Source organism: Amblyomma americanum, chromosome 1, assembly GCF_052857255.1.
Source record: "Amblyomma americanum isolate KBUSLIRL-KWMA chromosome 1, ASM5285725v1, whole genome shotgun sequence".
NCBI classification, from domain to species: domain Eukaryota; kingdom Metazoa; phylum Arthropoda; class Arachnida; order Ixodida; family Ixodidae; genus Amblyomma; species Amblyomma americanum.
Genome location: NC_135497.1, coordinates 184,836,310 through 184,856,596, shown reverse-complemented (window position 1 = coordinate 184,856,596; position 20,287 = coordinate 184,836,310). Strand labels below are relative to the sequence as shown.

The following is a 20,287-nucleotide window of genomic DNA, read 5'->3' as shown; positions in this document are numbered from 1 at the left end:
TAGCAGTAACTATAGCTTTAGATTTAATTTAAATGCTTACACCACCATCATCTCCGGAAATTAACGCGAGAGAATTAAGAGCCCCATGTCGCAGAAAAACCGATGTCGTCGTCGGCGCCGTTGGCTGTGAGCGAAAAATCCTATGGAAGCAAATAATTGATAAAATTGAGCTCAAAATAGACTTTGGTTAACGTGGGTGTGGGTGGGAATCAAACCCACGACAGTAGGATTGCGAAACGGGCACGCAACCCATAGGCCACGAAGGCTTTTTGTTTTATTGCTCAGGACACGAAGGCTCATTGATTCAAGCTGAATAAAGGTCGAAGTAGTGAATTCATTGCGGTCTTTACCTAATTAAATGTCTTATAGACATGTATTGATGCCTACATGAGTAATTATGAGTATGCTAATTAGGATTCACGTTTAACTGAGTAGGTGTTGAGAACGGAACTCGATAACGTTGTCACGTTCTACTCTTAAAGACAAAGCTTAAGCATCCCCTGATTTTTCCACCCTGCAATGATTCTCATCTCCCATCTATCAATAAAAGTATGCCTTACCACTTCCTTCTAGCGCCTCACTACCAATCGTAAACTACTGTTCACTTCTTAGATTGTGGCACATCACATTTAGTGTGATAAATGTTAATTTTTCGACCCACCATTCTGCTTTGCTTGCCTAAGCCATTGATAATACTTTGCAATTCATCCCCTGAGTGACTTAGCAAGGCAATGTCTTCCATTCTTCATTAAATCTTATCCCCAACTGTTCCCAGCCCAGATACTGAATACCTCCTGTAAACAGGCAGCGGATAGCATTGGATAGATCGTGTCTCCCTGCCTGACACCCTTACATATTGGTATTTTACTGATGTCTTCATTGAGGACTGTGTAGGCGTTATAGATATCTTCCAGTATTTTTACATAAGGCTGTTCTTCACCCTGATTTCGTTATGTGTGCATGACTGATGATGTTTCGACTGAGTCAAATCCTTTCTCGCAATCTATGAAGGCTACATATAGTGGTAGGCTGTAATCTGCGCATTTCATATCACCTGATTGGTAGTGTGGATATGATCTATTGTCGAGTATCCTTTACGAAAGCCTGCCTGGTAGTTTAGTTGATTGAAGTCTAAGGATGTCCTGATTATATTAGTGATTACCTGAGTAAATACCTTGTAGGCAGCTGGCAGAAAGCTGATCGGCTTGTAATTTTTTATACCCGCCACGGTGGCTCAGTGGTTAGGGCGCTCGGCTACTGATCCGGAGCTCCCGGGTTCGAACCCGACCGCGGCGGTCGCGTTTTTCTGGAGGCAAAACGCTAAGGCGCTCGTGTGCTGCGCGATGTCAGTGCACGTTAAAGATCCCCAGGTGGTCGAAATTATTCCGGAGCCCTCCACTACGGCACCTCATTCTTTCTTTCTTCTTTCACTCCCTCCTTTATCCCTTCCCTTACGGCGCGGTTCAGGTGTCCAACGATATATGAGACAGATACTACGCCATTTCCTTTCCCCAAAAAACCAATTATAACTTGTAATTCTTCAAGTCCTTGATGTCCTCTCTCTTATGGATTAATATGATGTTAGCGTTCTTCCAAGATTCCGGGACGCTCCAGGTCACGAGGCATTGCCTATACAGGGCGGCTAGTTTTTCTAGCTCAATCTCCCCACCCTCCTTCAAGAGATCTGCTGTTATCTGATCCTCACCAGCCGCTTTCCCCTTCGCATTTATGATGATTATGTTATGTCCTCAGACCTTCGCATTGCTCCTAAGGCTTTCTTTACTTCCTCTTTCGTTACTGGCAGGATGTTGAATTGCTGTGCACTGCTGCCTCTCTCATTAACGTGCTGATCACATTGGCTACTGTATGGACTTCTACAGAACTCTTTGGCTACTTTAAATACTCTATCAGTATTGCTAATAATATTACCTGTCTTGACTTGGCACATACATCTGATTATTATATATTGCTAGTTTCGTCTTGACCGTTTATAGGCTACCTTCAAACTTTAGAGCATGCTCGATTGATTCCATTATACATTCTTATGTCGATTGCCTTGCACTTATTGATTCGCTTTAATAGTTCTGCAACTTCTATTATGCATGTGAAGTTAGAGTATATCCCACTTTGGCGTTTGTTAATCAGATATTTTGTCTCCTGAGAGAGCGTGCCGGCATCCTGTCTAGCAACCCGACCGCTGTGAGATTATCGTTAATTGCTTCACAATGACAAATGCTTCACATCAACATTAAGCCCCGTAAATTAACCAATAAAAACTGAGACCTACATTGCTTGATGAAACGTCCGCTCACAAATGGGTGCGAGCAACTTCACGCTGTTCGCGTTTACCTCAAACGCTATTCTCATAATGGGCCCAATCTGTCCCAGTGCCCCCGCTCGAGCAAAATGCGTAGGCCTGCCTTGTCAGATTTATCATCGTTTCACGTACTACAGCTGCTCATGACAGAGGGGCAGAGGACGCGCACTCCTTTCTACTCTCATTTTGCTTACCTCATGTGTTGCACGCGCAATGTCGAGCGTACGGGTTGATGTGCCGTCACCCGTTGGTGGCAAAGAACAGTCGCCAGCGGCACTGCTACACCGCGATTCTTTTTCACGCAGGAACAGCTGCTACTGAGTGTCATCCCCGCCTACATCGCAGCCGAGGTGAAGCGCAGCATCATGCTCAAAATGGCCGACGCCTGTCAAACTTCCGCAAAAAGGAGCCGCCAGCGCTTCCACGAGCTGTACGTTCAACGCCACAACAACGTCAGGTACGTGTCCCTGCATTTACTCCTTGGCCGCGGCGAGCATGCGCTTTTTTTTTTGTAGCGAAAGCTACACTAGGCTAGACAGCAGCGCATTTCGAGTAAGCGTCCTTAGTCACTACTGCGCATTCACCACTACTTGCCCCGAACCACAGGGTTCCGCCGCTGCGACGCGCCGCGCCATTATAATAATAATAATAATAATAATAATAATAATAAAAATAATAATAATAATAATAATAATAATAATAATAATAATAATAATAATAATAATAATAATAATACTAATAATAATAATAATAATAATAATAATAATAATAATAATTGTTTTTTTGGGGAAAGGAAATGGCGCAGTATCTGTCTCATATAGTATCGTTGGACACCTGAACCATGCCGTAAGGGAAGGAATAAAGGAGGGAGTGAAAGAAGAAAGGAAGATAGAGGTGCCGTAGTGGAGGTCTCCAAAATAATTTCGACCACCTGGGGATCTGTAACGTGCACTGACATCGCACAGCACAAGGGCGCCTTAGCGTTTTTCTTCCGCGCCATTCCTCAAAATCGGATTTTCAATTTTCAGTTTCCTCTTCCTTCCTTTCTTCTTTCCCTCCCTCCTTTACCCCTTCTCTTACGGCTCGGTTCGGATTTCCACCGAGTTATGTGAGACAGTTACTGTGCCATTTCATTTCCTCAAAAACCAAACAAAACATGTGAGCTGCCGGCGTTCATTGGGTTTATTGGCGTTGACACCGTTGCAGTGGCCGTTCATCTTCACGAAAGGAAAGGCGCACAACTGGCTCCGTGGGTCAATGGACACCTCAATCTCGCTTTCATGTACGTGGCGTTAGTGTCCAACTGCAAAAACCTGCTTTGGTTGCGTACCGCACACTGGATAGGCAGCGCGCACACTCTGCCACTCTGGAAGGTGACAATTAACGGTTGATCGTGAGAGGTTGGTCACCCAATGAACGCTGCGGCCTATTGCTGCAGTTCTACGTGTCAGCCACAACGTTGTCAGTGCTAATGCATGCGGCTCACATCTCTCACCACCGCCGCGTATATCAATGCGCGAATGAGGCGTCCACTGACCCAGGGAGCCAGTTATACACCCTTCCTTTCCTCAAAATCATCGCCGTCTCGAACGTTGTCAACGCCAACGCCAATGAACACAGTGAACGCCGGCAGCTTTTGCTTTGTATATCCTGGATTAGCTGAGCTAATCCAGATTCATTTTTTCTTCCATCGAAAGTGGCCCCACGCACACGCGCTCATGCACCAGATTCCAAGCTACATATGGTCTTGGTAAGTTCTCTGTGGTTGATAGCTGCGTCGGCACATTTAAGCCGTTGACAGAGGGCAGACACTTTGTGGCGCTTCAGGCCCGAAAGACACAGGGATTCTTGGGGCGTTGATTAATAATAATAATAATTCGTTTTTTGGGGAAAGGAAATGGCGCATTATGTCTCGTATATCGTTGGACACCTGAACCGCGCCGTAAGGAAAGGGATAAAGGAGGGAGTGAAAGAAGAAAGGAAGAGAGAGGCGCCGTAGTGGAGGGCTCCGGAATAATTTCGACCACCTGGGGATCTGTAACGTGCACTGACATCGCACAGCACACCAGCGCCTTAGCGTTTTTCCTCCATAAAAACGCAGCCGCCGCGGTCGGGTGCGAACCCGGGAACTCCGGATCAGTAGTCGAGCGCCCTAACCACTGAGCCACCGCGGCGTGTGAGTGTTGATTCCCCTATCGCTTTTTGAGGCCACCTTGACGACCGCTGAGAAAATAGAACGGCAGCCCTGCACCGGGCATCTGAACGTACGTGTGCTTCCGAGTACATGTTCGCCCGGGTGCCTCAAATTCATGTCCTACATCGTGTGGCGTACTCCATCAGATCTACCGCACTTTTCCAATTTCAAAATGTTTTTAGTATATCTGAACAAAAAGAAAGGGCAGTGACTATTGACTAATACTTCGTAAGTCTATCATATTGTCATTTAAAAACAAAATATCTGCAGGTAATTTAAAAACAAAATATCAGTTAAGTATATCACACACTTCATTTAATGACCGATTCCGGATAAAATCAACGCGCTATTAATTCTTCCGAGTTCGTCTGTAAGCGTCTTTGGTTTTTAAGCATGAAACGCTTTCAGCTCTCATTATCGGCGCGCCGCGGGTGACTTTGGCACCTAAATGAAAGGAAAATGCGGAGGTGAACCTAAACAAAGTTTGGCGAAGTTTTCAGTTCACCGCCTAGTACCTACTTGGTAAGCTGCCACCAGAGCAGCCCTTGAGTTTACAGCGTCGTCGTGGTCCCATAGTCCACGAAGGAATAAGTTTTGTCCTGCAGCCCGAGTGGCGCACGCGCAGTCATGGTGGAATTTGATAAGCGAAGCGACAGCGCCGTGTGAGTTGCAGTAATTATGTAAGGTGCGAAACCTGGAGTACGGGTCTCGTGGCGCCATGGATCAGCATGGCCGGTAAGAAGCTCTAATTTGTGTTTCTTCGAAGTGGTGATCGGCGGACGCGGAGACTTTAGCACCCAACGTTCTGAGTAGCATACACTGGCACCGTCCACTCTTCAGCACGTGGCGAGCGCTGGTCACGCGGGGGTCGCCATACATAAAAAGCGGCAAAGGCCGGCGCTCTGTCGCTCGCGAAGAAAAGCTACGGAGAGAAAAGTGGCTGATGGACGCTCCCCAAGATTTGTGCGCGGCTATCAGTATCTATGAGGCGTCCTAGAATACTGTACGCCTTTCCTGCAGTGCATTTCATGCTTACATCTAATCTTTACGACGAGATAGTCTCTGAAGTTTTATTATTACAAAAGCTGGAACCCAAGCGGCGTCGACTAACGTAGTGACAGCGCAGCAACGTCATGCTTCCAATCCTATGATCCTTTGTTTTTGTAACTATTCTTTACCTAGATGCGCGGCATATTCAAGTACAGAAAATGAAAAGGTTTCAGAGTATCACCACACCAACAGTGCTTTATATGCACATGTGCATACCACTTCTCATGCCGAGCCAGGCATGCACAAGAGGATGCAGAATCCCACATCCAACGGAGAAAGTTCCATGACTCACGCCATCCACGCCGCTGAGCGTCGCTGCATGTTGGAAGCTAGAAGAATTTCCTGTAGGATTTCGGGGGGCTGGGAGTTTTGTGATGCGACGCGCGTTCGTGCACCACTTCGTGGACCTTGCGTAGCAGCGGGCATGGTTTACCCACGAGGCCAGCGAAGTCGTCCATGTCGGCGTCCCATACGGCCAGTCCCGAGCACATCTCAGCGAGGCCTGCCTTGTCGTTTAGGCTCTCCTCGTCTTCGTAAGCAACCCACTGCATGTCCTTCCTGGCGAACGGGCAGCGGCCGTAGTGGTGGTAGCCGCGTTTCCAGCCCTCTCTGCGCAGCCGCTCCTGAACCTCGACGTAGCTGAGCAGACCAGACTCGTTAGTGCGGGCTCCGGGGGCGCCGGGTCCCGAGGCCGCGGCGCCCACGCGGTGCAGGCTCCTATGGCGCAGTGTGAACGAGACGCCCGAGAAGGACACGCTCAGCACCGTCTTGCGGAAGTCGTCCGTCTCTACGGCGAGGTCGTCGAGCGCACGCTGCAGGCCGTACTGGCCCTGGTGCCAGGCGCGCAGAAGGGTGCGCACCGGTGTCGCGCAAGTTGTGAGCGGGAAGTGGCGAGGGTCGACCGACCGGTGGCCGTCCACTAGCACCACGTCCAGGTTCTCGTAGAGGGACTGCACGTAGTAGGAGTCGCGCCGCAGCCGCGTGTTCAGCGGGAGCACCACCGATGTGAGCAGGTTATCCCGCGCGTAAGCGTTGCGCAGGTCAGCCATCAGCACGCTGAAGTTGACCCTGTGCTCGGGGCCCGGGTGCTTCCAGTAGAGCAGCAGCCCCTGGAACGCGTTGCGACGCAGCCACTCGGCCGAGTTGCGCACGAATGTCACCCGCGTGCGCCGCTCTTTGACCAGAGTCGCGAACCGCGGCCCGTCGTCGCTGCTGCCGCCGAGACACGCCCACAAGTTCACCTCCGGCTTCGACCGCTTCAGGCCCACGAACCTGGCGCCGGACAAGAAAGGGTCCCGATTAGCGCGCGCAGTACTCAGCAACTACTTGTCGGTGTTCACGTTCGCATGGTTGTGGCTCTCCATGAGCGAATTACATTTCGCAGTCCAAGATCGAGTTACTTAGGTGAAGACTATTGGCGAAGCACTCAGCTTTTCCTCTCCCCTCTCTTTTTTTTTGAGAGGGGGAGGGGAGTTGATTGTGTGACAGGTTTTTTTCGCACAACAAACCTAAAAAGAAAGGAGCGCCGCTTTGAAGTAGCAGAGCTCTTTAGTCGATGTTGTATAGCCTGTACTTTTAAAACTGGTGTATAAGTCGGCAGAGGCTCGCCGTTGGGACCGAGTGGAAGAAAATGAGGTTTTCTGCCCTTGTAGCTACTCCTGCATAATCACACGCATCAAGGCGTCCATGCTCCCATGTGCCAAGGCGCCAGTACTACTGAGGCTTTCCCTGAAACGAACGTATTGGTTTTGATTAAATCACTGACATGTGTAGGGTATTTCAGTCACACGTATAAGGTCTTTATCACCAGTGCGTTAGAACTTATGGGTTCATAGAATGAACCCCTCATGCAACGCCCTCACCCAAGGGCCCTTGAAGTAAAATAAATAAATAAATAAATAAAATTGGCAGAGCCAATTCCTTTTTTAAACATGGCGAACTCTGAAAAGTTTCTATTATGGCAGCATTGATACCGCGGCAAAGTGCAACCATGTCTTTCGCGTAAGATGCCTACGAACCGCCAAAATTCTGGCCGCACTCGTCGAGATTCTTTTTCGCCGCCTTGTATTGTCCTGCCGGTTTGTGAAAAAATTTTTCACAGATGCCGCATGAAGACGGCTCAGTTGAAGGTACCTTCGTGACCAAGTAGCCTGAGCGTCAGACGGAACACGGTATTTCGTTGAGTATCGCCGTATTGATTAAAATAACTCAGGCGTTGTTATTAAGCCCGTTCTAAAGGTATTTTATGCGTAATGCCTTTCGACCTCGAGAGTACCAGAATCTTGGAAGAATACCAAAATTATATTAATTCAAGTCCGTGGCCTACAGGGATTTTACTCCGGAAATCGATAATAGAGTCAGAATAACCTTAGACCTCAATCAACCAAAATAGCAGGCTAGCGTTTGGAAAGGCTACTGGACAATAAATGATATTATTCCGATACCGTTAGGGGCCCCGGTCAGCGGAAAAACCGCTGAAGTTTGCGTATCGAGAAAATCGCGATTGGTCGCAAGGTGGGGACGTCACAACGACATGACTTCTCGCGGGTCATTCAACCATCCCGAAACGATCACTCAGTATAACAGTGATGGCATCACTACACAATTCTTCATTGGTCTACATGATCGTGACGTAATTCCACCGCCATTACGTACTGTCTCCGAGGAACGAAAAGCAAATGGGCTGAACAGAAAATGTTCGAGCCGTGACTCGAACCGCTGCCCCTTGAGTCGCGAGCCGGGATCGCTACCCCTCGACCACTGAAGAACGTTCACTCAGTGCGATAGATTAGGGGCTGTGTGCGATCACCTCATACCGCAGAGTTTGCAACAAATAAAAAATAAAAAATAAAGTCGGTGACTGCAAAGTGATATGCACGGGACCCAAGGCCATTGACACGACCCATTAACACTATCGCGTCATATCCTTAAGGCGGAGCTTAATTGTCCCCCGAATTGCTCACACCATCATTCAGGCGATGGAGAAATGTGAAGAATATAACCAACCACTATATAGAAGATTCAACGGTAGAAAGTGGGCAGGAAGATGACATTCTTCACAACGCAAAACAAACTGAACAAGAGTTGAAAGGGAGCCTCAGGCCGCCAGCGAACATTTCCAAAAGAGCAATCGCTCTTATATCTCAAAAAGTCTACTTCTAAAAAGTGTAGAACATCGTAGGTGAAACAGTCGGTATAGTGACAACACAAAAAACAGTGCACAAGGGTTGAGGGAGAGTCTCAAGAACCTCTACCCAACGTTTCGACTAGAAGACTTGTATTCCAGTCCTCTTGTCGAAACGCTGGCTAGCAGCCTTGGTCTCCCCTCAACCCTTGCTCACTTCGTTTTGTGTAGTCACTTAACCGGGTGTTTCACCTACGATGTTCTACAGTTTTAAGAAATAGACTTTGAGTTAGAAGAGCGAGTTTTTCGGCATAACATTGTCAGCGGTATAGCGCATCAGAGTACAGCTAAGACTTGTTAACAAGTATGATTCACAAGTGTGAAAAGTATGATCAGTGACTTAGACAGGCAAAACAGAACGGTGGGTCTAAAAAATAATATGCACAAAACTAAAGTTATGTTGCACAGTGTCAGAAGGGAACAGCAGTTTACAACAGAGAACGAATCTTTGGAAGTGGTAAGAGAATACATCTACTCAGAGGAGGAAGTAAGCGCAGATTCGGACCAAGGTAGTGAAATAACTAAAAGAACAATAATGGAGTCCAGTACATTTGGCAGGCACTCACAGATCACGAATGGAAGTTTACCAGTATCCCTCAAGAGGGACGTATAGCTGCATATTGCCACTACTCGCCTATGGGGCAGAAACGTGGAGACTAACGAAAAGGTTTGAACTTAAACTGAGGACAGCGCAGCTAGCTATGAAAATAAAAATGATAGGTGTAACTTCGAGAGACAAAAAGAGAGCAGAATGGGTCAGAAAAAAAACGATAGTTTATGATTCGCGAGTCGAAAGCAAGAATACATCGGCATGAACAGGTAATGTAGTGCGAAGGCAAGGTGGATTGGAAAGCAAGCGTAGCAGGAGGTGGCAGAAATTCAGGTGGGCGGATGAGATTAGAGAGTTTGCGGGGATAAGATGGCCGGATCTGGCACACGACAGAGTTAGTGGGAGATATATGAGTCTTTGCCATGCAATGGGCGCAGTTACATCCTTAAACACGAAAGGAGTAAAACGGGCGTAAGCTGTCCTCTTCGTTTACGCGCTCTTACGAAGCGCAGTTCGTTTACGGGCATGGTATGCTGCCCAACCCCTGGGGTCGATTTAGATCACTAAAAATACGAAATACTAATGGCTGGCAGCGGAAACAAATTCCCTCTTCAAAACATCCGAAGTTCTAGCACTGACGGAGATTTTAACCGAGGTCTCGACCTTCTCTGTTTGCTAACCTCAAGACCCCGCGGTGCCGCCTTTAAAAGACTCCTGCCATTGCTAACTTCATCAAGTTCCTATGTTTTGAGGTAGGAATATGCCTCCGTTGTCGAGAGTAAGAATTCCGTGTATTATAGGGATCGAAATCTACTGCGGAACTCGGGCAACACATCCTGCCCCTAAAAGGGAGTGCCCTAGAGGAGAGCTTAACCCCCTTTTCTCCCAAATAGGCATATTCGTGTTTAGGGTGTAGGCTGGTGATGATCCGACGTCTTCACCTCGAAGTCAGGCAAAGGCTTGGGGTTCGCGTGGTAGTTTAATGGATACCGCAGGCCGGCGCAGCTGGTGGTGAAGAGCGATTTCAATTGCCGTGTTTCCTTTGTGAAACCTGCGTTTCTCTTTAGGGTGGATAAAGTAAGAAAGATACACAGGCCGCTGCGCCATAAGTGAGCTGGGAACCAACTGAACGTTTTATTTAAAATTTCTCCGCCACCAGGGCAAGCGATGACGACGAGTAAACGGAGAAGAAAGAAGTGAAGGATGTAGCACCGGGCTCACGAAATACATACTGCAAGTTTGACCAGCCTGCGCCGAAATCACTGCGATTAACCTCAAAGCTCTTGGGTGAAAATATGGGCCGCAAAATTTAACAGTAAGGAAACCGCCCCATGTCCGGAAGTGCTGCATAGGCAATGTACCAGCGCAGTTAGCATATACTTTGTGTGACGGTTTGCCTGTTACGCCAAATAGAAGAGAAGCAGACGAGAGTTTGAGTACAACCCTGCTTTCATTTAATATAAGCGCCACGTTACGGAAGCACGGTCAAGCTACAGCAACTCAGGCATGTGTGGGATGCTAGGTCAGTATTCTCATACTTGTTTATCTTATTTTTATAGTTCTTATCTACTACTTAATGGGCTGGCGCGGGCACCATACTGCTGAAAGTACAGAGGAATTCACAACATTAGGTTATCTTCAGCGATGATGCTTCGCAACCTCTAATTTCGCCCCTCAAACTTTGTTAACGAAATACAAAAAATGAAAAAAACATGCCTAGTTTAGGCCTAGTTTAGGCAACATACAGTTGGTTTGACACGAGAAGGCAGCAATTACAGCCAGAAGCAGCAGGGTTGGCGCTGAACGTCGTTCTCGTCTTTCCAGTAGCAACCGCACGGGTAAAACATATTTCGCGGCAGGAAAGAGATGCCGCGCTACTCTGCGTTCCCGGCGCCTGTTTAACGTTTCAAAACCCGAAGAGCGCTTCCAACCGAATACACACAAGGCGCTGTCCACGGGTTGAGCCTATATATTGCCTTCAAGCGGCCAAGGAATCAATTTTGTGTTGTCTGCTTGGACAAGCTCATTTCTGTTTTTAAGGAAATACTCCGCATATTTATTGCCTTTAGTCTGACGTGGGGACTTATCAAAGCGGCAAGCTCGGGCGCTGTGTTCCGTAGCTCTAGATGCTAGCAGGCTAAGGCCAGAACGCAGACCGGGGGCGTCCCGGCGTTATTTTGTTCAGCGCTCGAGGAATTCAATTCCACGCCAGTGTAATAAGCCTCCGGCAGGGGCCCTTTAGCTATTATTTTATAGTGCGCTATGACATCACTGAAAAATTCAATCCGGGGCTCGTCGGAGTAACATCTGGAACTCCCTCGAACGTGATGGTGTGATTCCCGAGCGTTTTTTTTTTTTATTTAGCCCTCGCGCTCTTTTTCTCGGGCATCGCCGAGGCGGGTGATTAAATTTTGACATGGTCCGGAACAAGGCCCGGCGATTCAAGTTCTATTGTGCGCTTTTTTTTCGTCTTTTTTATATTTTTTCACGCGTTTTGTTCCAACACAGGGATGGGCGCTGCTCTCTCAGGAGACAGAGACGCTTGAAAGAGGTCGATCAGTGAGCAATCAAGTAAAGATGAATTAACGGCTCTCAGCAGTACTCGTACCAAGCAATGTTTTAACTTCTCGCCATAAAATCATCATTCCTTTAGAGCCTTCCTGCTGCGGCTTCACACTCCGGAAATTGAGAATACCCGCATTATTTACCCGCTTCGTGCAAACGTCTCGCGCACAATATTCTGATAAAGTACGAAATAATGTCGTTAATGACGCTTAAATATAGGCGTTAGGCTCACGCCGGACGTTTGTTTGTTCGCTGGTACTTGCGATGGGCGCTGCGCATGCTGCACATAGGGAACGAATCGAGCCAAGTGTCCCACTTTTGGCATATTTTTCGCACTCTTTAATGTGAAAGTGTCTCTCGGCCGCAAGCGAGTTTTCGGTATCGAGATGCTTCCACACTGTTTACCCAGACCGAAAGCACGTGCACCGCTAACGCATTCAAATGGGCATAGTTAGGGAGCAGATTATGAGTGCCCCTCCCCCCTGCAGGTATCCGTGCACAGCGGGCGGACGTACCTCTTCAGGCCGTCATCGAGGAAGTCGTACTTGGGGTGCTTGCTACGAATGTTTGTGGCCGTGCCGTCAAGGCCCACGAAGCCGTAGACAATGTCGTCGCAATACTGCACTTTGAGATCCTCGATGGTGAAGTTTATCGCCGGCTGGCGCTCCGGTAGGCGGTTGTTGTAGACGCAGAACACGCGGCGCGCTTCGGACCGTGGTCGCAGCCGCGATGGCAGGCCGCCTGGAAACGGACCGGACAGCGCCACGGGCTTCTCGGCACCTTCTTCGCCGGCTAGCTCGTGCACGGCTGTCCTGCAGCAGCGCCCGCGGAGGTTCGCTTTAAGGGCAGCACGCAGCAGGACGGCTTGCCGAACAACGCTCGCTGCTTCACCTAATACATGACAGCGGAACTTATCGTTTTCGAATTAGGCATAGGTGTGGGTGGGGACTGTGTTAGCTCACTATCAACACATTCATTTCATTAAAAGCTCGATGCTCACATAGCAGTGCAACTATGATGAAAATAGGGGATCGTCAACAAACACGCAGATATCAGTCCCGAAACACGCGGCCCGCATGAAATTACTGCGGCGACTCGGTACCTGCGTGGATGGCATAGCCTTTAACGCGAGTGACAAAGTGCAAGAGCATGACTGCAAGAGTGGCCGAGATCCGAGCACTGCTTAGTTTTCACGACAACTTTCTTGAAAACGGCATGATGAGCTCAGGTTTTACGGACAGACTTGCGGCCCTTATTTTATTAACACTGTGCCGAACCTTGGCGTTTGAAACACAAGAACCAGGGTAGTATCGCACGTATAGTCGCACAGGAGGGATCACTCGCATTTTTCTGTGTGCAATAGGCTATGACTCAGCACTGAAAAGTATGTGGAAGCGCTGGCAGGAACCAAACGACGGACTCAATTACTGTTTCGAAACGCCAGACCGTACTACAAATATTCCAACGCTGTAACAGCTGCCGTTCCACTCACTTGACCACTTTTTTTGTCTAAACTATGTCGGAGGAGTTATTATACCTTCTTGCTTTGGGAAGAAAAATAAAATGAGTGTTGGAGCTGTCATAACTACCCATCGGCGCGGTCATACGTGGACGCCGTCATTGTCATCATCAGAGAGCGGTCATGTCCAGTGCAAGACAGAGGCCTCTTTCAGTAATCCCCAATCAGTCAACCGTCCTGCGCGTATTGTCTAGGCTGGTCCGGGTTTCGTTGGCCTGAACAACCGTCTGCTCCTGCAGCACGATCCCCTTCAAAGCAGGACGCGCTGGCGTCGTGGACGCTGCTCGGTGAGCTAAGGAAAATATAGAACGCCCTGACGAGCGCAGACAGGCGGCAGTCTGCAGTAATCCTGCGCGGCGTACACAATTATCCAGGGCAGCTGCGCTCGCCATTCTCCTCCCTTCGCACCCCCCATGCCCGGCACCCTTATCATAGCCCTGTGCCGCTTTGTTTTCCCCGACAACTTTAGTTCTTACTACTTTTTTTTTCTTGCTCTTGGAATCACTGTACCCACACTAACCCTCTCGACTGATGCGGGATAACGTAGCGTGCAAAAAGAGGCGCATGGAGGTTTGTTACACAAAAGCACGGCGACGAAGCCCCACACCTCCGTGTGTGCTTAGTTCTCGTCGCTCATGGAGTAAATAAACGCGAGAAAGAAGTTGATGAAGCAAGTAAATATAGGAAGCGACGTGCTCGTGGTGCCCCGTTCTGTAATGAAGGAATTGACTGTTTGGATTTTAACGAAACGCACACTACTGGGATTTTGAGTTAAAAGGAGAGCTGGGCGCAGAAAAGTCAATTTAAAAATGGCGGCCCTCTACGTGATGTGCAGGATTCTCTACAGCTGAGGCTGTGGGGAACCGATTTGGAAACCGGTGACTGTGTGTGTGTGTGTGTGTGTGTGTGTGTGTGTGTGTGTGTGTGTGTGTGTGTGTGTGTGTGTGTGTGTGTGTGTGTGTGTGTGTGTGTGTGTGTGTGTGTGTGTGTGTGTGTGTGTGTGTGTGTGTGTGTGTGTGTGTGTGTGTGTGTGTGTGTGTGTGTGTGTGTGTGTGTGTGTGTGTGTGTGTGTGTGTGTGTGTGTGTGTGTGTGTGTGTGTGTGTGTGTGTGTGTGTGTGTGTGTGTGTGTGTGTGTGTGTGTGTGTGTGTGTGTGTGTGTGTGTGTGTGTGTGTGTGTGTGTGTGTGTGTGTGTGTGTGTGTGTGTGTGTGTGTGTGTGTGTGTGTGTGTGTGTGTGTGTGTGTGTGTGTGTGTGTGTGTGTGTGTGTGTGTGTGTGTGTGTGTGTGTGTGTGTGTGTGTGTGTGTGTGTGTGTGTGTGTGTGTGTGTGTGTGTGTGTGTGTGTGTGTGTGTGTGTGTGTGTGTGTGTGTGTGTGTGTGTGTGTGTGTGTGTGTGTGTGTGTGTGTGTGTGTGTGTGTGTGTGTGTGTGTGTGTGTGTGTGTGTGTGTGTGTGTGTGTGTGTGTGTGTGTGTGTGTGTGTGTGTGTGTGTGTGTGTGTGTGTGTGTGTGTGTGTGTGTGTGTGTGTGTGTGTGTGTGTGTGTGTGTGTGTGTGTGTGTGTGTGTGTGTGTGTGTGTGTGTGTGTGTGTGTGTGTGTGTGTGTGTGTGTGTGTGTGTGTGTGTGTGTGTGTGTGTGTGTGTGTGTGTGTGTGTGTGTGTGTGTGTGTGTGTGTGTGTGTGTGTGTGTGTGTGTGTGTGTGTGTGTGTGTGTGTGTGTGTGTGTGTGTGTGTGTGTGTGTGTGTGTGTGTGTGTGTGTGTGTGTGTGTGTGTGTGTGTGTGTGTGTGTGTGTGTGTGTGTGTGTGTGTGTGTGTGTGTGTGTGTGTGTGTGTGTGTGTGTGTGTGTGTGTGTGTGTGTGTGTGTGTGTGTGTGTGTGTGTGTGTGTGTGTGTGTGTGTGTGTGTGTGTGTGTGTGTGCGTGCGTGCGTGCGTGCGTGCGTGCGTGCGTGCGTGCGTGCGTGCGTGCGTGCGTGCGTATTTCCTCTAGTCCTGCGTCTTTTTTACTGTTTCTTTTTCCTAGCAGACATGAACCGACTGGCCCAGCAATTCACTCTTCTGAACCGATTTGAAGGCCCGTTCTTCTGATGGCGTTCACTGCAGACCCTAGGAAGGGTCAAATGCGCTGCCAGACAAACTATTTCAATCGGCCCTGGCTAGGTGTTTAAGGCGACGTTCGCTCACGTTTTCCTTCGCTTTTTTCCTTCAAGGCTATAGAAAGCGCAGAAGTTTAAAGCACAAACGGAAGCAGGGAAAAAATGTACGCAATAGTCGGAAATAAAGTAGGAAGCTCGGTGACCAACTTGGGAATGTGCTATTTTTACCCTAAGATTGCAGGTTGACTGAATGTGAGGTATCATAGCTTAGTGCCGTTTCCACAATACCTGCACGTAAATGCGTTCGCATTGCTGCTTCCACAGCTTTCGCTACGTACGTGCTTATTTTCAAATATTCAATATGATAAGCGGCGTTTCACTTATTCTGTCCCCGATTTATGCTTCCAGGTGAAGATTTTATTGGTGCTTCACACTGAGTATAATATGTTTTGTTTTACAAATTTTCACTACAATCGAACATTTCGTAATTCCAAAGTGCTGCGTAGGGGTATTTCGGATCATTAATTTTTCATGCAGCGTGATATTCCTTCTTCTGAGCAAAGAGAGGAGGGGGGGGGGGAGAAAGGTACTGCAGAAAACGCAGTTTCGACCGTGGCAAAAGTGGTTTTGTGCGAAGGTCTGACGTGAAATACCTTTTTACTGCAGCGTTCATTCCAAGTCCACCACGGACTCTCTTTTAAGGCGTAGACAAATGCAGAGACGTCATGTGTCTAAGATATTTCGAAGAATTAATTCGAGCTACATGCACAAAAATATGTCCGGGTTGGATTGGATTTCTTTGATATTTCTTGGACATCTCACAAAACTATTAAATGCTGTGCAGGGCGTAAGTGCAGACAACTCAACGTCAAGAGAGGACGCATCTGAATACACTGACGTTGCAGTTATTCGGTGGCTATTTTGACAGCCTGTAGCTCGTTTCTAGTTTCACGTTTTGCAGGCGGTAAGCGTGCTGCTGTTCTATCGAGGTTGAGGTTGATGCGAGTTACAGGTGGGATCAGCCTTGCTGATTGCGCCGGCAATTGCCCCAACCGTAGCGGCACTTAAATGTTAAATAAGGTTCACAAATAAGGCACGTGCCTGAGGCCCGGCTGAGCTAAATCGCTAAGCACACAGTCACCCATTATAGCCAATAGTCAACTCCTGCTGTCACCATCTGGAGCCCAGATCCGAGTCCTGGAGGAACTTTAAAAGAAGGCGAGAAGCTTCCTTTCTACGTGACTGATTTCTGCGCGGTTATACAATGTCCTATAGTTAACTTCCCGCTCACTTGTGGCGCTGCGGCTGGAAAACAAGACAGCGCAAGAGTCGCGTTCCTTTTCTAAGCACGAAATACTTTCAGCTCCTATTCTCGGCAAACTAAGCCAGCAATCTCACAGGAATCAAAACTAAATTGAAGCCGGAACTGACGCAAATTTTCGTCCGAAGCTATTTATATACGAGAAAAAATTATATCAAAGCTCCCGAGCTGGGTTCCAACCCAAGCCAGTGTGATTCCAGTAGCTCGACCGATTCACGCCTCGAACCGTCCGGCCATCGGCGCAAGGGTATTCTCATGCATAAGCCGTCATTGCTGGAGACCAGGTGGCCGGAGTCAATGGCGCTTCTAGATCGCGCCACTCGGAAGAGTGTAGGCCATCGCAATGACAATACGTTGGGGTCCTGGTACAGACCGGCGTGGAAGCACAGGTGCCGACGCATGTACAACGCGCTGACACAAAGGGCAAGGGCTTAAATCATTATCAACCCCATCGGCCACTCTTCACGCCTGATGCGATCATTCTGCGCATCCACAGGCTCTACGGTATAGTAGCGCTACACCCGGTGACGGGCCTTGATGATTCTAAAGTCATTAAGCGCGTTCAGAGTGTGAAAGGCCACGCGGATTTGATGCCGGAGTGGAGAAGCGGTCTACTAGTTGGCAGCGGCTGCTTCTCACGAAACGAGAAGGCAGCCGAACGCCTCGGTAGAGGCAAGAAACGCGCACGAACGCCCTTGCCAAGCACGTACATAACCTGTCCGAGATTGGATGAAAGAGCGCGGCTAGTAGTGTCAATGACCCGGCTTAGAGTGCGCTTCGCTACTCCTGAACACCGTTTCATTCTGTCTCCTCTCTCGGCGAAGAGGTAGACCGCAGTTTTTTTCTTCAATCGTATCTGGAGTCGCTGCTCATGTGGATATCACTTTCGTGTAGTGCAAAGAAAAATAAAGAAACAGTACGGAGCCGTAAGCCGTATGCTTTGCGAACTTCTCCTGTCCTATACCAGGACGTGTCGCGGTGTTTTTTTTTTCTTGTGACTTAAGCCTACTAGCGCACCATTTTGCTCGCTACCACGAATTGTGCGATGAGATGTAATTCGCATGGTGCCGCACAGCAATCAGCAGCGCCATGGCCTAGAGTTGTGGTGGAACGCCTTGCTATTCTGGTAGCTGACCTGTAAAGTACGACGGCTGTGACTGCGGCGAAACAGGCCCCGGCCACAGTGAGAACTCCGATGACGGCGAAGATGGAGATGGGAATCCTGCGCTTGCTCAGCACCATGGGCAGCTTCTCTGCCCACTCGGGGGCATCCCTGGACAAGCTCGGGCGCATCCGCTCACTGTAATCCATCGCCGCTGCCGGGATGGTCACTGCTTCAGCTGCTCCTTCGCGTGCAGGCGCAGGTTATGCTTTGACTTCTTCGCTTCGAAGACATTGGCGCGTGTCGTTTGAGATGCCAACCTTGGCTCATGCATCCTAAAAATAATGCCGAGTAGAGTTTTTGGAAGAAAACAAAAAATTTTTCACGTATTTTTGACTTCGACACACACAATGGCACTATAAATACAGAGGCCAAAAGAATCGAATTACAAATAAAAACAGAACAGCGCATTAGTGTCGCGATAATAGAAAAGCCGCGCCCAAGCTAAAGAGGAGAAAAAATATAGTAAGCAATAATCTTGTTATCCGCGCACGTGTGTACCTGTTTCTGCGGACACGCAGTTATAAGCACGACACGAACAGGGCGTCAGTGGACGCTTCGCAGTGACCTAAACCAGATAGAATGCACTTGTGAACGAGAGTGATCGCAACTTCACTCGTAAAGCGATGAATGCTACCGGGAAATGTTACTCATCACACGAGGAAGCACCATACTGCATAGCCTCGCTATTTCTGACGCTTCCATTTTTTAATCTTTTTTTAATGTGCACCCTTTAGTGCCGAAGCATGACAATGGAAATGGGCGAACGAAGATAACACCATCAATGCTACCAAGATACAGAAAAGTTGAAAGCATCGTAACGATAAATTAGCCGTTCAAACGTTAGTAATATGTTATGCAAGCAATATACAACAGCAGAGTGCAATAATAGCTCTTTTGGTGCCAGATTATTCATGAAATAAATGAAACGGCTACTGTCAGCTGATACTATATTAGCTGGTAACGCGTTCCACTCAAACATTTTCTCTGGAAAAGAGAATTTTATTCGGTTTTTCTCACATAATATTTCTCTAATTTTACTACTGTGGTCCGCCCCACCTGAGACATAAAAGGAGTACTTAGTATTCCTACGTTTATCTATGCGTGTTATGTCGTTAAAAATTGCATACTTGAATATCAGCCTGTTTTCCTTCCGGCTGCTCTCCGAACGAAGTGCTCCCAGTGCTGTTTGTCGCACAGCATCAGTTCGGCAGCTTTTGCTCCACAAGTTTCGGAGTGTGGTGTGACGCTGCCCACACTGTCATACTCAGTCGTTGCTCTTGTTGCCTCAAATACGATGGCACATACCCGAGGTGGGGGATTGGCCAGGGTTTCGTGCAGATACAAACAGGAAGAAACTCATCCAGGTTTATCTCAAGCGGCTCATAAATATAGAGGAATCTGAGAGAAAAAGAAAATCACAAATTTTGAGAGATCTTGAGGAAATGGCAATGAAAATCGAGGAAACAAAGCGGTGTGGGTTTAATAACTAAATTTTAAAGAATTATTCGGAAAGAAAATAATTTTGAGAGGAAAGTAAAGGTATCGAGAAGTTAACACAAAAATATCAATGATATACTTGTGAAGAAGATGACACACCTGCCTAATGGCATGCCCTTTGACGTCCTCCTCCTGAAGGAGAGGAGGATGGGAAAAGTAAACGGCAGCCCTAATTGAGCGAGATAATTTTTCAAAAACTGAATTCTCTGCCGTGCAAACCGCCGGCAGTAGAGAACGAAATGGTCTATCGCTTCAACGTCCCCGCATGATGCACATAGATTCGACGGCTTGAACCGAGAACGGCATAAATATATTCAGTTAAAAAGCTCACGTTCCTCAAAACATGCGCCGTCTTCCTCGTGAAGCTTTGCGTTCGCCTCGCCTCTATCATTTAAACAACATTATGTTTGTTTTGTTTTGTTAGCAGCGCTACGCTTCAGGCTAACATTGCGACACTTCTTGCAAGCGACAAAGGAAATGTTAGGGGGTCGTGCTGGCCCTGTTTAGGCGAGAATGCTAGATGAACAGGTTAAGGAGTGATGCGATTTGGTCGACACTTACGTAGTTTGCAACCTTCTGCCGCCTATTGCACTTGCTGCTGTAGCAGAGCACTGGGTAAATGTTTTAGGAAAATATGGCAGAACTAACGTGGTCTTGATTGCCAAAACACAAGGAGGAATGCAAGAAGAAATTCAACTCGCGAAGTTTTCATGCTTCAGGCAGGCTCTTCGTTGTCACTATTTTTTTTCGTTCTACACCGTGTATTTAAATCGTAAATTCTACTCGCCGTCTTGGGGCATTAGCACAAAAGATGATTTAAACAGAAAACTTGTA

The 20,287-nt window shown here is 48.0% G+C and overlaps 2 protein-coding genes across 4 annotated transcripts in view; one reads left to right on the top strand and one right to left on the bottom strand.

The window, feature by feature from the left end:
- The window catches only part of Ac76E (adenylate cyclase type 2 Ac76E), a 466,144-nt gene that overhangs the window by 292,365 nt on the left and 153,492 nt on the right, over positions 1-20,287 (top strand). For all 3 annotated transcript variants that reach the window (XM_077647989.1, XM_077647990.1, XM_077647988.1), the window contains exon 5: positions 2,623-2,774. In XM_077647989.1, coding sequence (XP_077504115.1) covers positions 2,623-2,774 — 152 coding nt within the window. The remainder of the gene's footprint in view (positions 1-2,622; positions 2,775-20,287) is intronic.
- Positions 5,671-18,140, bottom strand: LOC144094065 (endochitinase-like). Its single transcript, XM_077627935.1, has 3 exons — positions 17,927-18,140; positions 12,376-12,672; positions 5,671-6,833 (listed from the first exon to the last, which is right to left on the bottom strand). Exons 1-3 carry the CDS (start codon positions 18,100-18,102, stop codon positions 5,891-5,893), a joined length of 1,416 nt encoding a protein of 471 aa, XP_077484061.1. The 5' UTR covers positions 18,103-18,140; the 3' UTR covers positions 5,671-5,890.